The 17,163-nt window shown below is 43.7% G+C and overlaps 2 protein-coding genes across 2 annotated transcripts in view; both read left to right on the top strand.

Annotated features, from left to right (window-relative positions):
- LOC310634740 (uncharacterized protein) overlaps positions 1–17,163 on the top strand; it is a gene marked incomplete at both ends in the record, with an annotated part of 362,395 nt that overhangs the window by 6,312 nt on the left and 338,920 nt on the right. The window lies entirely within an intron of this gene.
- The window catches only part of TNXB (tenascin XB), a gene marked incomplete at its 5' end in the record, with an annotated part of 155,668 nt that continues 138,993 nt past the window's right edge, over positions 489–17,163 (top strand). The window contains 2 exons of the mRNA XM_083351049.1: positions 489–554; positions 1,682–1,762. Of these exons, the coding sequence (XP_083207175.1) occupies positions 489–554; positions 1,682–1,762 (147 nt within the window). The remainder of the gene's footprint in view (positions 555–1,681; positions 1,763–17,163) is intronic.

Genomic DNA, 17,163 nt, shown 5'->3' with positions numbered 1-17,163 from the left:
CCTCCAGAGGTGGTGAATGCTCCAACACTGGAGGTTTTTAAGAAGAGACTGGACAGCCATTTGTCTGAAATGGTATAGGGTTTCCTGCCTTAGCAGGAAGTTGGACTAGATTTCCTCCAAGGTCCCTTCCAAATTATTATTATTATTATTATTATTATTATTATTATTATTATTATTATTATTATTATTATTATTATTATTAAAATATACTGCTCAAAAAAATAAAGGGAACAGAAGATAAGACATCCTACTGTTAAATACAGTACATTGTGTTGTTTAAGTGTTCCCTTTATTTTTTTGAGCAGTATATTAGTTGTCTATTTTTTTAAAAGAAGGAAAATATATAATTTCCCAAATGCTAGTATTTGCTTACTGGGAAGGTTAAGAATTTTGTTTCAAAAAGCGTATCTTTCAAAAATGATTCTTCAGCGGTACATAAGATTGGGAGGGCACATAATTTTCCAACAAAAACCTCACCAGAACCGTTAATGGTCAGCTTCTACACCTCCCTGGCTCCTTCCATCAAACAGTCTACACAGAGCCTCAGTCACAAGGTATAATTCAGATGTTTGCAATCTGGGTCTGGTATACATTAACAGACAAGCGGTTATTATAATCCAACTGCAGCATGGATGCCAGTGAATGGGTGAATAGTCAAAAGGTGCAAATTTCAGTGTGAGAACATTGGTTGGCTTTGATCACTCAGCTAAATGCTGGCAGAAGATTTTCACTTCATTTAGCCTCTCCTATAATAACTAGATAGGGATGCGGTGGCTCAGTGGGTTAGGATGATGAGCTTGTCGATCAGAAGGTCGGCAGTTTGGCGGGTCGAATCCCGAGTGCCGCGTAACAGAGTGAGCGCCTGTTACTTGTCCCAGCTTCTGCCAACCTAGCAGTTCGAAAGCACGTAAAAATGCAAGTAGAAAAATAGGGACCACTAAGGTGAGAAGGTAACAGCGTTCTGTGCACCTTTGGCGTCTAGTCATGCTGGCCACATGACCATGGAGACATCCTCGGACAAACGCTGGCTCTTCGGCTTTGAAACAGAGATGAGCACCGGCCCCTAGAGTCGGAAATGACTAACGCATGTGCGGGGGAACCTTTACCTTTACCTTTATAATAACTAGGCCACTTTTGAAAATGGCATGAATTTTTAATGTCTGCTGTTTCCCATTCTGAATTATGTTTCCCTCTTCACGTTTTAAACCCTTGGCAATGTTTGAGTACAGCAATAAATGGGGAATCCTGATCAGTTTTCCCTCGGAAGCCTCAGAGCGTGTCCTATAGCTCTCAAAGCAGATGAAACACAACTGGAGCCAGTGCAACGGCAGAACTTGCTGAAGATCACCCACATCATATAAAGAGATGGCCCAGAGGTCAGATGTATAAAGGACAGGTTATTTTATTTGGTTTTAGATTAGTATTTCTCAACCTCGGCTACTTTAAGATGTGTGGACTTCAACTCCCAGAATTCCCCAGCCAGCTGGCTGGGGAATTCTGGGAGTTGAAGTCCACACATCTTAAGTGGCTGAAGCTGAGAAACACAGCTTTAGATAGTTTTGAAGCCAATCCAAATCTGATTTGATTTTTAAAAAAAATTCATCCTCTCTTCCCCTCCCATTGCTAAACAGGCCTTCCTTTTTACAAGCTTTGTCTGCGACTCTTCCCCACATCCCCTTAGCCAACCTGTGGGCCTCAGCCCACTACCGGGTTGCGGCCTGCTTGCCAGCAGGCCGCGGAACAGGCTGGCCAGCGCACACAGGTACGTGCGCATGCTCACCCCCACTTGCGCTAGCATCGCTGCCACTACACAAATGGGGCGCCGCATGGTGAAAACGGGACGGTGCTAGCGAGTGTCACGTGGGTGCTAGCATCGCCCCGTTTGCCTCATGTGTGCTCGCGGACCTGTTTGTGTGTGTGTGTGTGCATGCATGTGCGTGTTTAAAATGCTTCCCCCCTCCATTTCCCTCTGGTCCGTCAACCGAGAAAGGTTGGAGACCTCTGCCCTAAGCCCCGAATGCCCACAGGAAGTGAGCAGGCTGCTGCTGCTGGTTTGATCTTAAGCTGAATTATGGCTAGATTTGAAGATGAATTATAGAGCTGACCAGCTCAGAACAGTATCTAGGAAACATATTCCCCACCTTTCCTCTTCGTCATTTGGTTCCAGTGGTTGTCTGGCTAGGAACATGTGTTCCAGTCTTGTAAAGAATGCAGTCTGTCTTGTTGTTTTAAGCAACAGAATGATCTGGAAGGAGATGAAGTGATAGAAGAGACTGGCTCTCCTCCATCCTTCTGCTCATCCTCCTTTTTCCTCTCTGCCCAAAAACCTCTCTCTCTCTCTCTCTCTCCCCCTTCACTGTCACCCCACGTTCTCTCCCTCTTTCCAGTCGGTGATGTAATCTTTTTTCGGGGGAAAACATCAAGGCCAATGCTGTTGGGGGTAAAAGAGTTTGTAGAACAGAGGCCAGAAAGGGGAAAAGAGGAGGGTTAACAATGTCTGGGACAAGCCATAAAGAGGTTATGTGGGGGGTTCAAGTCATGCTTTAGGAAGGGAAGGCATGGGATCTATCTTTAGGGACCAAAGAAAAAAGCTAGCTAGGTCTACCTCAGTGTTTGGCAACTTGGTGTCGTGCGAACTTCAACTCCCAGAATTCCCCAACCAGCATGAGAGACTTTCCCTTACTCCACTGTTTCTGAACCCTGACAACTTTAAGATCTTTGGGCTTCTACTTGCTGGCTGGGGAATTCTGGGAGCTGGAAGTCCACCCATCTTCAGGCTGCCAAGATTGAGAAATCCTGCTGCGGGAAGACGTATTTTCACAAAAATCTGGCAGTTTTAGATCCTTGTGACCCTCTGTCCTCTTCCAAATTTCAGAACTCATATGTTTTGATGAACAAATCCAGGCCCTATTTCTGTCTATGTGAAGGCAGGACGAGAAGCAATGGATGGAAACTGACCTGCCTATTGTAGAACTAAGGAGAAATTCCCTGACTGCTAGAACAATTAATCAGTGGGACAACTTGCCTCCAGAAGCTGTGAATGCTCCAACACTGGAAGTCTTTAAGGAGAGATTGAACAAATGTTTGTCTGAAAGGCTTTGCTTGAGCAGGGGGGGTTGGACTACAAGACCTCCAAAGTCCCTTTTACATCTCTTATTATTCTGTTAAACACCTGAGCCTAGAATTCATGTAGACTTACTGGATGATTTCTTAATGATTTCTCTGAATGATCCTGGGTGTGGATCTCCTCAATCTGCTATGTGTATGCATATGTGTGGGAGGGGTTTGTTGTTCAGTCGCTAAATCGTGTCCAACTCTTTGTGACCTCATGGACTATAGCACACCTGATCCCCCTGTCCTCCCTTATTTCCCAGAGTTTGCCAAATTCATGTTCATTGCATTAATGACACTATCTAACCATCTCATCCTCTGCTTTCCCCTTCTCATTTTGCCTTCGGTCTTTCCCAACATTCCAGTGAGAACTTCTCTCCTCATCAGGTGGCCAAAATATTTGCGCTTCAGCTTCATTATCTGTCCTTCTAAAGAACAGACAACCTTTATTGTCAAAGTACAACATGTGTACATTGAGATTAGCTGAGCCTCCTCCTGTGCTCTCTCCCCCCAACACACAGTGACAACAAACCCTCCATCCTACCACACCATGTGAACCAAGTACACCACACACCGGCCTCCCAAGTCAATTCTGCATAAGTTCACAGAGATTATGTCCCATTTAAAAGCCTAACAGCCCACGGATAAAAGCTATTTTTCAGCCTGTTGGTACGGCTGGCTATATTCCTATATCTCCTACCGGATGGTAGGAGAGTAAAGAGATACCATCCAGGGTGTGAGTCATCCCTGAGAATCTTCCTCACTCTTCCAAGGCAACGAGCCCTGGCGATGTCATCCAGTGGTGTCAGGGGACAGCCCACAATGTCTTGTGCTGTGCTCACCACCCTCTGTAATACTTTCCTGTCCGCGGCTGTCAGACCAGCATACCAAACCACAATACCATACGAGAGGACGCTCTCTATAGTAGACCAGTAAAAGAGGGTCATTAGCCATTGTTCTACCCTGTTCTTCCGCAAGACCCTAAGAAAGTGAAGCCTCTGTTGGGCCTTTCTAGCCACCTGGGTTGTGTTAACTTTCCAGGTCAGATCTTCACAGAGGTAGACTCCAAGAAATTTAAAGGAGGAAACTCTCTCTACACAGTCCTCCCCGATGCAAAGTGGGGCAGGCAATTAGCCCTGATTAATTTGATCTCCTTGCATCTAAGGACTCTCAAGAGTCTTCTCCCACACCACAATTCAAAAGTAGTGCCACGGGATAGCAACAGCAAAAATCCCCTTAACCCCTCTTAATATTTATCAGCTCCGCATCCAATCCTGGCATAACATAGCAGATTGCAGAAATTATCCCTGAATATCACGGATGGCACCAGCTGCCATTTCAAGCAGAATGTCCCATTGGACGGAGGTCAAAAAAGTCAAGAGGCTGGACCCAACCATGCATTCAAAGCCCTGTCCCTATTTTTATACTCACTGTGTGTGCCAAACATGCAAAACGGGGCAGGATTTCAATCTCACAAGTGGAGGCCACTGTTGGAAGTCAGCACACGCCCACCCTCCTAGAGAAGGAAATATTTTGCGGAATATTAAAAAGGCAGAAACCAGCCCCCAGTCTCCCTGCCCCAAGCAGAAACTAGCTTTTAGAAATGCAGATTTGGTAATTCGTTCAGGGAAACTGGGGCAGGAAGGCCGGAGCTGAGTGGATTAGAAAAACAAAGACTCCAAGGACAGGAACATGACCTTTAGGATAGTGATGGCGAACCTTTTAGAGACCGAGTGCCCAAACTGAAACCCAAAACCCACGTATTTATCACAAAGTGCCAGGGCCACATCAACATTGTGGTGCCCTCGGAGGGGGGGGGCAGGGAGGCGCCTCTGAGTGCCGCCTTGGGCACTCAAAACCTGGGGGCACAAAAATGGGCCACTGTGCTGCAAGGCGCAAAAACAGTCGCCGCTTCACTGCGGGGTGCAGATACAAGATGCTGCACCGTGGAAGAACGGGGCAGGGCTAGTGAGTATCACGCAGGCACTAACCCCACCCCATTTGCAGGGTGTGCATGCTCGCAGCCTCGTGCACACATGCACGCATGTAAAATGCTTCCCCCTCCCTTTTCTTCCAGTCCATCAATCGACAGTGGTTGGTGACCTCTGCTTTGCCACCTCTGCTCAAGCTTGCAAGTTGGCCATTTTGCCTCCTTTGTGCTGGGCGGTGCTCCTGCTCCAGGCGGTGGTGGTGGCCTGATGGAACCTGCTGCTGGCGGCAGTGGCATACGTGCCAACAGAGAGGGCTATGAGTGCCACCTCTGGCACGCGTGCCATAGGTTCGCCACCACTGCCTTTAGGACATAATAGGATTAACCCACCACCATTAGAATACCAAAAGGGCACACTCAAGCTCAGGTCAAAGTACATTGCACAGGAACAGGAACAACCTCAAATACGGAGCCCAAAGAAAATATAAAAACCCGCCCACTCCCAACTCCATTTTGTCAGCTGCCCCAGAACTGCATGCTGTTGCTGTTCTGCTCTTCAGTAAACAAACCTTCTTTCCAAACAGCCTCCATTTTTACTTTCAGCATCTTAGCCTCCATTTTGTTTACTCCCAGCTTGAAGTGGACCCAATTTTTCTTTAGACCGCACCATCTTGACCTTTCTCCCCATGGATTCCTTCCAGCTCATGACTGATAAAGCATTTGAGTCCTTATGTGGTTCTTGGGGGATGATAAAAATAGCATTTTAAGAGGCTTTCCTAGATTGGTAGCATCACCAACTTGGTGATGACTGATCACTGGCTACTTTTCACAGCTAAGATGAGGCCAGAAGTAGGATTAAAGGATGCAAATGCTGAGAAAGAATCATAAGAATGTACCTCTTAAATACTAAATGTCTATGAAGATTCTCAACCATCCAGGTCATGGTTTTCCCAAAGGTCCTTTTTCTTAAAGGCAATTGGACTTTCTTGGGTTTTTTTCTTTGAAAATGTTTCACTTAAATAATCTTAAGGAATCCCTGAACTAGGAGGAAGGCAAATACTAGCTCAAATGGCATCCAAGGCTGTTCAAATTGTTTTGACACCTCAGGCTAAAAAAAAAAATGACACATCAACCCTTCCTCGGGCACTAAACTAATAGTGAATAAAATAATTTGCAAGTAGCATTTAATCAGGCTCAAAATCTGCTCCCTGAAGTTTCTGAGTCACTCTAATGCCGTTTTCCTCAATCACGACAAATAGAAGATGGGCAGACTTCAACTCCCAGAATTCTCCAGCCAGCATGGCTGCCTGGAGAATTCTGGGACTTGAAGTCTGCCCATCTTCAAGGGGCCAAGATTGAGAAACTCTGCTCTAACGGTTGAACCGCCTTTGGAAATTAATTGCTGCAAGATTGAACGATGGCCAGAATGGCTGCTGACTCAGACCAAGGCTACATCAAGTCCACAATAAGCAATGTCTCAATTCACTAAGATTGCATTGAAAGATTCTGGCTGTTGGGCTGCAGATAAATCTTCCCTCTGTTAAATAAGACCACATAAAACTCAGCCTCACCCCAATTGGAAGCAGCAAATTAACAGAGGGATAGAATCAAGATGACGTGAAGGGTGAATGCCATTTTACAATGCCTTGGTAAGGCCACACTTGGAATACTGCATCCAGTTTTGGTCGCCACGATGTAAAAAGGATGTTGAGACTCTAGAAAGAGTGCAGAGAAGAGCAACAAAGGCGATTAGGGGGCAGGAGGCTGAAATATATTTATTTATTTATTTATTTATTTATTTATTTATTTATTTATTTATTTATTTGTTTGTTTATTTATTTATTTATTTATTTTATTGGATTTATATACCGCCCTTCTCCCGAAGGACTCGGGGCGGTGTACAGGGCAGTTAAAACACAATATGCAAGTTTAAAAATAAATTAAATTAAATTAGCCCCAACAAGTAAATTACATTCTAAAAATTTAAAATCCCAAACCCTCAGTCCAGGCCAGCAAGCTCAAATAACCAAGTTTTCAGGTCGCGGCGAAAGGAGCGAAGGTCAGGAGCCATCCGGAGCTCAACAGGGAGCTGGTTCCATAGGGCAGGCACGCCCACAGAGAATGCTCTCCCCCTGGGAGCCGCCAGTCGGCCAACGGCACCCTGAGGAGGCCCTCTCTGTGGGAGCGCACAGGACGATGGGAAGTTGACGCCGGCAGAAGGTGCTCCCGTAAATAATAATAATTAATATGAAGAACGGTTGCTGGAATTGGGTATGTCTAGTTTAATGAAGAGAAGGACGAGGGGGGGAACATGATAGCAGGGCTCCAATATTTGAGGGGTGGTCACAAGGAAGAGGGGATCGGCCCTCTTGTCTCGGCAAGACAAGAAGCAACGGATGGAAACTAACCAAGGAGAGAAGCTGCCTAGAACTAAGGAGAAATTTCCTGACAGTTAGAACAATGAACCACTGGAACAACCTGCCTTCAGAAGCTGTGGGCGCTCCATCACTGGAGGACTGGACAGCGACTTGTCTGGAATGGTAGAAGGCCTCCGAGTCGAGCAGGGGGTTGGACTAGATGACCTCCAAGGTCCTTTCCAACTCTGTTATTCTGATCCAAACTTTTGGTAGATATAGACCACCAAACAGGAGGGGAGGGGGGGACAGAAGGAAAAAAAGTCAGAGACTGCTGGAAGAGAAGGCCTTCCCAAGCATCCTTTTTCCTTGAGTGCCAAGATGGCTACCAGCCATTCCCATTAAACAATTAATCAGTGGAACGACCTGCCTCCAGAAGCGGTGAATGCTCCAACACTGGAAGATTTTTAGAAGAAACTGGACAACCATTTGTCTGGAATGGTATAGTACTTCCTGCCTGAGCAGGGGGTTGGACTAGATGACCTTAAATTTCCCTTCCACCACAATAGCTTGAGGAAAGAACTCTAGCAACAGAAAAGAATCTAAGGCTTCAGAAACGTAGTATTTGGAGGGAGCATCCACACTGGAGGTTTTTAAAAAGAGCTTGGGCAGCCCGTTGTCCAGAATGGTATAGGGCAGGGGTCTTCAAACTGGGCCCTTTTATGACTTGTGAACTTCAAGTCCCAGAATTCCTCAGCCAGGCATGCTGGCTGAGGAATTCTGGGAGTTGAAGTCCACAAGTCATAAATGGGCCAAGTTTGAAGACTCCTGGTATAGGATCTCATGCTCAAGCAGAGAGTTCGATTAGAAGACCTCCAAGGTCCCTTCCAACTCTTATTCTGTTAAATTCTGGAATATTCAGTCATTGATTGGGTTACATAACCTCATCTACGTAGAATCATACATTGATAACCTTTATCGGGTCCCCCCCAAGCGTCTTTTTTTCTGAAAGACAGGTCAAAGGATGTGGGCATCTGAGTGCTAGCATTATTTCTCGCTTTCGTGATTTCCAATAGCACTGCTGTTCCTTTTCCTTGTAATTCTGTTATTATTTTTTCTTATTCATTGAATAGTAGTTTGAAATTGCTGTAAATTATAATCTCTGTGGGATCTGAGCCAGGCTGGACTTAAAAGCTATGTTGGACTAGGCTTAGTTGGATGAAAATAAGCTTAGTTAGATGATTTGTAACCTCTGGTATTTCCTTCCTACTTATTTTATTTTTTAAAAATTTTTGACAAAGCAAATCTATTAAAGAGGCAATGATGCAATAGCTGCATACTGCCTCTTTTAATTAATCTGTTGTTTTAATCTAGTGTTGACGTAATATGAGGTTTGCTGAATTAGTGCCAAGCTTGCCTGTGCAATTTTCATCTCCCTCATTTATTTATTTTTTAAAGTAGTAGTAGCCAAGATATTATCTCTAAAAGGAGCAAATGCTTGGACTTATTGGAAGTTCTTTGGTTATGTTTGGATCCAAAAGCCTTTAGATGCTGGGGAAGACACGTTACCCTCCATTTCAAAGAATGTAATATCTGGGTGTGTTTGTGTGTGTTTGCGTGGGCGTGTGTAGTTGTGAGTAAGTGCGAGAATGAGACAGAGCGAGGACTGGTTATTTGAATTAGCCACAGCAGCCAAAAAAAAAAAAAAGTATCAAATCAATGAGCTCATTTAATTTGCGGCATTTGTATACCACAAATAGTATACAGCTTACAATAAAGCACAATTATATAATTAAAATGACAGGAGAGGCACAATTAAAACCACAATAAAAAAGAACATTTTCTGAAACTTAAGAGCTTCAGAAATTTCATCCACTCATAGTCAAATGAATCACTCGATTTCAACACAGCTTTCTCGCTTCCTAGATCTAAATCGCAGCAATGCTTCAGATTACAACCCTCGAGAAACTTAAAACATTTTTCATCAAAACTTCCCTGGAAAAGGAAGTCCACAGATTGTAGCACTATCAGTCTAAAAGAGGGTTACAGATAGCCCTCCACTTACAACTGGTAGCTTAGCAATCATTTGAGTTACGACAAACCTCCCCAAAAAAACCTAGGAGCCAGTTCTGAGGTTCAAATGACTGCCCCTCCCCCCTCATGTGACTAAATTTTCGGTGTTCAGCATCTGGCCCACATCTTTGGCTGTGTGCAAAAATCCTGCGGTCATATGACCAAAACCTATGAGCTTTTTGCCCTAAATAGCATTTAGTTTTCAGTTTTGAGCAAAAATGCCCTATAATGAACAATGGGTTTACTTAACAGCTTTGGTGTTCGCTGAAAGACCACAATATTTGTTTTACTGCTGCCATATTCCCTCAACGACTACCGCCAAAAAGGGTCGTAAAATCAGGTTGGTCATGTGAAAACCTGCAGACTCCATTACATTTGTACATTCTGAGGACGATGGAGGTCCAAATCTTCATAAAGATCAGAGATAAAGTTCAACGTTTACAATGGCACTGAAAAAGTGACTTATGACCATTTTTCGCACTCACAACCATTGTGGCATCCCCAAGGTCATATGACCAAAATCCAGATGCTGGGCAACTGGCATGTATTTATGGCAGTTGCAGTGTGTGCGGGGTGTGTGTGTGTCATGCCGGGGTCATGTGATCCTGTTTTGCGACCTTCTGACAAGCAAAGTCAATGGGGAAGGCAGATTTGCTTAACAACCAAGTTACCAGTTTAACAACTGCTGTGATTCATTTAATCTCTTCCGGGTGAGATTCAAGGTACTGGTAACGGTATTCAAAGCACCCCATGGCATGGGGCCGGAGTACCTCAGGGAACATCTGCTGCCGGCATCAAGCTCCCTGCGCCCTGTGCGTTCCCACAGAGAGGGCCTCCTCAGGGTGCCACCGGTCAGAGAATGCCGACTGGTGGCCCCCAGGGGGAGATCCTTCTCTGTGGGCGCCCCGGAGCTGTGGAATCAGCTACCGGTAGAGCTCCGGATGGCGCCCGATCTTCGCTCCTTTCGCCGCGATCTCAAGACATTTTTGTTTGTACAAGCCGGCCTAGCCTGAGGGGGAGTGTTGGGGTTGTTTTATTTTTTGTTTTTTAATTTTTCTGGGGGTTTTTAGCGTTGTATTATATTGTTTTTAACTAGGGCAATTGTTTAATCTGTTTTTAATGTTTGTATTGGTTATTTTATTCTGCCCTGTGAACCGCCCTGAGTCCTCAGGGAGAAGGGCGGTATATAAATGTTATTAAATTAAATTAAAATTAAATTAAACTGTGGCAAGAAAGGTCCTAAAATGGGGCAAAACTCACTTAACTGTCTCACTTAGCAGCAGAAATTTTGGGCTCAGTTGTGGTCGTAAGTCGAGGATTTCCAGGACATGTATAATAAAGAATAATAATCTAAAATTTACTTTTGGCTTTCCTTACTGAAATGAACTTCTGATTACTAAGTTGCAAGTTCTCATACACCAAATATAATAGCAGCCATGTGTTTAGCTTCAGTAAGGCATTTAGATCACAACCTACTTACTACTCGATAAGATAGAAAAATGTGGGTTAGATAGCATCACCACCAGATGGATTCGTAGCTGGCTGACAGGCCGTACTCAGCGTGTGGTCCTCAATGGAACCGCATCTACATGGAAGGAAGTGTGTAGTGGGGTGCCCCAGGGCTCTGTTCTGGGCCCAGTGCTCTTCAATATCTTCATTAACGATTTGGATGAGGGGATAGATGGGGAACTCATCAAATTTGCAGACGACACCAAGCTGGCAGGAATAGCCAATACTCCAGAAGATAGGCTTAAGATACAGGAGGATCTGGACAGACTCGAACACTGGGCACTATCTAACAAAATGAAATTCAGTGGTGAAAAAAAGTAAGGTTCTACATTTAGGCAGGAAAAATCAAATGCACAGGTATAGTATAGGTGGTACCTTGCTCGATAGTAGTAACTGTGAGAGGGATCTCGGAGTCCTAGTAGACAATCACCTCAATATGAGCCAGCAGTGTGCTGCAGCTGCCAAAAAAGCCAACACAGTGCTAGGCTGCATTAACAGACGGATAGAATCAAGATCAAGTGAAGTACTAATACCACTTTACAATGCTTTGGTAAGGCCACACCTGGAATACTGCATCCAGTTTTGATCACCACGATGTAAAAAAGATGTCGAGACTCTAGAAAGGGTACAGAGAAGAGCAACAAAGATGATTGGGGGCTGGAGGCTAAAACATATAGGTAACGGTTGCTGGAATTGGGTATGTGTAGTTTAACGAAGAGAAGAGTGAGGGGTGACATGATAGCAGTGTTCCAATATCTCAGGGGCTACCACAAAGAAGAGGGAGTCAAGCTATTCTCCAAAGCACCTGAAAGCAGGACAAGAAGCAACGGATGGAAACTAGTCAAGGAAAGAAGCAACCTAGAACTAAGAAGAAACTTCCTGACAGTTAGAAGAATTAACCAGTGGAACAACCTGCCTCCAGAGGTGGTGAATGCTCCAACACTGGAGGTTTTTAAGAAGAGACTGGACAGCCATTTGTCTGAAATAGTATAGGGTTTCCTGCCTTAGCAGGGGGTTGGACTAGATGACCTCCAAGATCCCTTCCAACTTCTTCTTCTTCTTCTTCTTCTTCTTCTTCTTCTTCTTCTTCTTCTTCTTCTTCTTCTTCTTCTTCTTCTTCTTCTTCTTCTTCTTATTATTATTATTATTATTATTATTATTATTATTATTATTATTATTATTATTATTATTATTATTAAATAACAGAGTTGGAAGGGATGCCAATGGGGATGCATGGCCAATGGAGATGCATGTGCAAAGAGCCTTGGTGGAGCAGTGGGCTAATGCCTCCTTAAGTAACACCAGCTGCCTGCAATTAGTGCAGGTTCGAGTCCCACCAGGCTCAAGGTTGACGCAGCCTTCCATCCTTCCGAGGTAGGTAAAATGAGGACCCAGATTGTTGGGGGCAATAAGGTGACTTTGTAATAATGCTGCTTGGGGGGCCCCCCGAAAGCCCTAATAAGCAGGCATATACATAGAATGACGGCTATTGCTAAGCACATTGATTTGTGCTTTAGATTGTAGGCCACCCTGAGTCTTCGGAGAAGGTTGGGATATAAATGGGATTAAAAAAAAATACACTCACCCACCACTTCCACAGCCAGGTTCTGAGCAGCTCAAGGCCCGGTAGTGGGCCACGATCCGGGGTTTGAGAACCCCTGCACTAGATTAAAAAAAGTAAAAGGTAAAGTGCTAAGTACTGCTAACTTGTAAGCCACCCTGAGTCTTCGGAGAAGGGCGGGATATAAATGGAATAAAAATAAAAATAAAAATAAATAAAGTGCATGGAACACTGTTACCTTCCCACTGTAGTGGTCCCTATTTTTCTACTTGCATTTTTACGTGCTTTCGAACTGCTAGGTTGGCACTAGATTAGACATACCCAATTCCAGCAACCGTTCCTTATATGTTTTCGTCTCCAGTCCCCTGATCATCTTTGTTGCTCTTCTCTGCACTCTTTCTATAGTCTCAACTTCTTTTTTTACACTCTGGTGACCAAAACTGGATGCAGTATTCCAAGTGCGCCTTTACCAAGGCATTGTAAAGTGGTATTAACCCTTCACGTCATCTTGCAGCTGCAGTAATGGCTCAGGAGATTTTGAGGGACAAGATAACATGTTTGTGCAATGCTGAAAGGTGTTCAACTACCCGCACATTTTTTTCTCCAATGAAGAAGGTGTTGTTGTTTTTTAAACTTTCTTCTTAGGGACTTTTGAACTGACTTGGGATTTTTTTTATTTTTTTAGTGCAATCCCAGAAATTATCTCATGGCGGTGAGCTGGATGCCAGAACTACGTGTGTGTTCCTCTTTTCAATGCCTCTTCTTTTCACTTAGACTCCCAAGCCACCTGTTCTTTTCAGAGAACTCACTTCATGATCTCCTCCCGTCGATTTGAATGGGAACTTGAACCGTCTAATCCCTTTTTAAAACCTTATCAGGCACAAGGGCTGTCATCACAGTCTGTATGTAGCAGCAAATCCCATGAACCAAGTTCTTTGTGGCGGGAGGAAAATACATAATAATAATAATAATAATAATAATAATAATAATAATAATAATAATAATAATAATAATAATAATAATAATAATAAGAAGAAGAAGAAGAAGAAGAAGAAGAAGAAGAAGAAGAAGAAGTTAGAAGGGACCTTGGAGGTCATTTAGTCCAACCCCCTGCTCAGGCAGGAAACCCTATACCAGGGGTCAGCAACCTGAAACAGTGAAAGAGCCACTTGGAACCGGTTCCCTCACAAAAGGAAAAACTGGGAGCCGCAAAAAATGTGTGCGTATGTGCGTACATGCGCGCATGCACAGAACAGGGTTTGACTGAAGAGTGGAGCCAAGGCGAGATATGCACCTACCCTGCATATTTGAATTGATTGGTTGAACTTCTTTAGTCCCGCTTTTTTTGGGGGGGGACTGCACATGGCAGAGGACTGGGAGCCGCAGGAGATGGCTGAAAGAGCCGCATGTGGCCCCGGAGCCGCGGGTTGCAGACCTGTGCCCTATACCATTTCAGACAAATGGCTGTCCAGTCTCTTCTTAAAAACCTCCAGTGTTGGAGCATTCACCACCTCTGGAGGAAGGCTGTTCCACTGGTTAATTCTTCTAACTGTCAGGAAGTTTCTCCTTAGTTCTAAGTTGCTTCTCTCCTTGACTAGTTTCCATCCGTTGCTTCTTGTCCTGCTTTCAGGTGCTTTGGAGAATAGCTTGACTCCCTCTTCTTTGTGGTAGCCCCTGAGATATTGGAACACTGCTATCATGTCACCCCCTCGTCCTTCTCTTCATTAAACTACACATACCCAATTCCAGCAACCGTTCCCTATATGTTTTAGCCTCCAGCCCCCCAATCATCTTTGTTGCCCTTCTCTGTACCCTTTGTTCTAATCAAGTTCACTCCAGCCCTTCTGAGGGAGTCAAAGACAACTTACCTCTGCAGTTTGAGGGTGGGCAAGGTATGGAGTGGAAGGATCCCAGCAAGCTGTTGAGCAATGCAAGTTCAGTCCAATTAGCATTTTTTTTTGTTTTTCTCACTGGGCCTTTCCTTTGCTTTAAACTCAGTTAACGGTTTTCTTTTTTTGAAGAATTACATTATAGTTTTCACGAGGGGGTCCTTGGTGCTCTCTGAGCTGGGTTGATTCCTGGCAGACGTTTCATTAGCCAAACTAGGTAACATCACCAGGCTAGTGACATCTAGGACATGCTAGTGCTGCTGATGTTACCTAGTTTGGGGTAGTGAAACATCTGTAAGAAAAAAAACCCAGCTCAGAGAGCAGCAAGGATCCCTCAAGTCAACCCTGAGCTACAAATATTCTCCTTTATTGGTATTATAGTTTTCATACTTCTGGCCCTAAAATGCTTGGAAACCCTGATCCTTGCGGTTGAAAGGACCATTGGGGTAAAAAGTGGAGCTAAAAAAATTTCTCTTCTTGAAGCGTAAATGCAACAACCTTATTTTCTTGTAAAATAAAGAAACATGAAAAGGAGGCAAATCTGAAAGAAGTTCATGAGCATTTTTTTTTAATTGCTTAGGTAGGGCTAGGCAACCTTGGCTCTGTTACGACTCGTGGACTTCAACTCCCAGAATTCCTGAGCCAGCCACGCTGAGGGGAAAGGGAGAGGTTTCCATGCTGAACCATGCTGGCTCAGGAATTCTGGGAGTTGAAGTCCACGAGTCATAAAAGAGCCAAGGTTGCCTACCCCTGGTTAGGTTAATGCACAGGAAAATTCAAGAGCAAATTCAAGAAAATAAATGATTAAATCAAATCTATCTAAAGGACAGTGTTGTGAAATAACGGACTGTTTTTTATGATAAAGGAGGTATAGTCTCGGAACATTTAACATAAATAAATCTACCGAACACAGGTTGGCCTCAATTTACGACAAATAATGAAGCCTGCCCATTATATTCATAAGTCAGTCGTAAATTGTATTGGTCATAAAACAGGTTGGTCGTGTGACTGACCCAATTTTATGACCTTTTTTTCCAGTGGTCATTAAGCCAATACCACGTTTATTAAGTAAACTCATCGTTCGTTATGTAGTTTTGCAAAAACAAGAAGTGTGTCAGTTTGTCAACGAAACTGATATAAAATTCAGTCATGTGACCGCAGGATGCTAGAAAGGACGATAGATATGGTTGTGTGCCCAAAGGGTAGTTATGTGACCATGGGAGGAACTTCAGATCTGGGTGGTAAGTCTCCTTTTGGGGTCCTTCGTAACTTCCGACGATCACTAAGTGACCTTTCATAAGACGAGGACTGCCTATAATCAACCCTGAGTACTGCAGCCCTATCGGTTTTGCTGTCAAAGCATGGAAGAGAAGAATGGGGTAACAACAACAACAACAACAACAACAACAACAACAACAACAATAATAATAATAATAATAATAATAATAATAATAATAATAATAAAGTTGGAAGGGACCTTGGAGGTCATCTAGTCCAACCCCCTGCTCAGAAGTTCACACAGACTGATTACAAGCAGCGGCATGACAATGTAGCAACAATGGTACATTGGAAGATCTCCAAGAAATATCATTTGCCTGTAAGCAAGAACTGATGGGATCATAAAATAGTGAAAGCCATAGAAAATGATAAAGTTAAACTGCTCTGGGACTTCAGAATTCAAACAGACAAGCACCTGCAACATAACACCCCGGACTTAACAATTGTCAATAAGAAAAACAAAAAAAAAATCTGGATAGTGGATTTGGCAGTGCCTGGAGACAGCAGAATAGACGAGAAGGAACTGGAAAAGATAACAAAATACAAAAACCCACAAATAGAAGTAGAAAGACTGTGGCAAAGGCAAGCAAGGGTAGTACCAATAGCAATAGGTGCAATCCCAAAACAGTTGGAGCATCAGTTGAACACCATTGGCATTGACAGATTCGCCATTAGTCAATTGCAAAAGGCCTTGCTAGGAACTGCTTTCATCCTGCGACGATATCTGTAATACCATCAAACATCCACATCTGCCTATCCCAGGTCCTTGGTAAGGACTCGATAGGTAGACAAAAATGCCAAATCCAGTCTGAACGTCTGGCTGACTGTGCGAATAATAATAATAATAATAATAATAATAATAATAATAATAATAATAATAATAATAATAATAGTAATAATAGTAATAATAGTAATAATAAAAATTCGGAAGGGACCTTGGAGGTCATCTAGTCCAACCCCCTGCTAAGGCAGGAAACCCTATACCATTTCAGACAAATGGCTATCCAGTCTCTTCTTAAAGACTTCCAGTGTTGGAGCATTCGCCGCTTCTGGAGGCAGGTTGTTCCACTGGTTAATTGTTCTAACTGTCAGGAAGTTTCTCCTTAGTTCTAGGTTGCTTCTCTCCATGATTAGTTTCTCCTTAGTTCTAGGTTGCTTCTCTCCTTGACTAGTTTCCATCCGTTGCTTCTTGTCCTGCTTTCAGGTGCTTTGGAGAATAGCTTGACTCCCTCTTCTTTGGGGTAGCCCCTGAGATATTGGAACACTGCTATCATGTCACACCCTTCTCTTCGTTAAACTACACATACCCAATTCCAGCAACTGTACAGCATGTGGCGGCTGTCCCACTTGTGTCCTGCAAAGGGGGAGACACTGTGCTCTTCTCTATATGATAACATGAGCCCAAAAATGTCTGTTGTTAAGTGAAACATTTGTTAAGCGAATTTTGCCCCATTTTAT

This window comes from Vipera ursinii, assembly GCF_947247035.1.
Source record: "Vipera ursinii genome assembly, chromosome: 2".
Classification (NCBI taxonomy): Eukaryota; Metazoa; Chordata; class Lepidosauria; order Squamata; family Viperidae; genus Vipera; species Vipera ursinii.
This window is presented reverse-complemented; position numbering and strand designations above follow the sequence as displayed.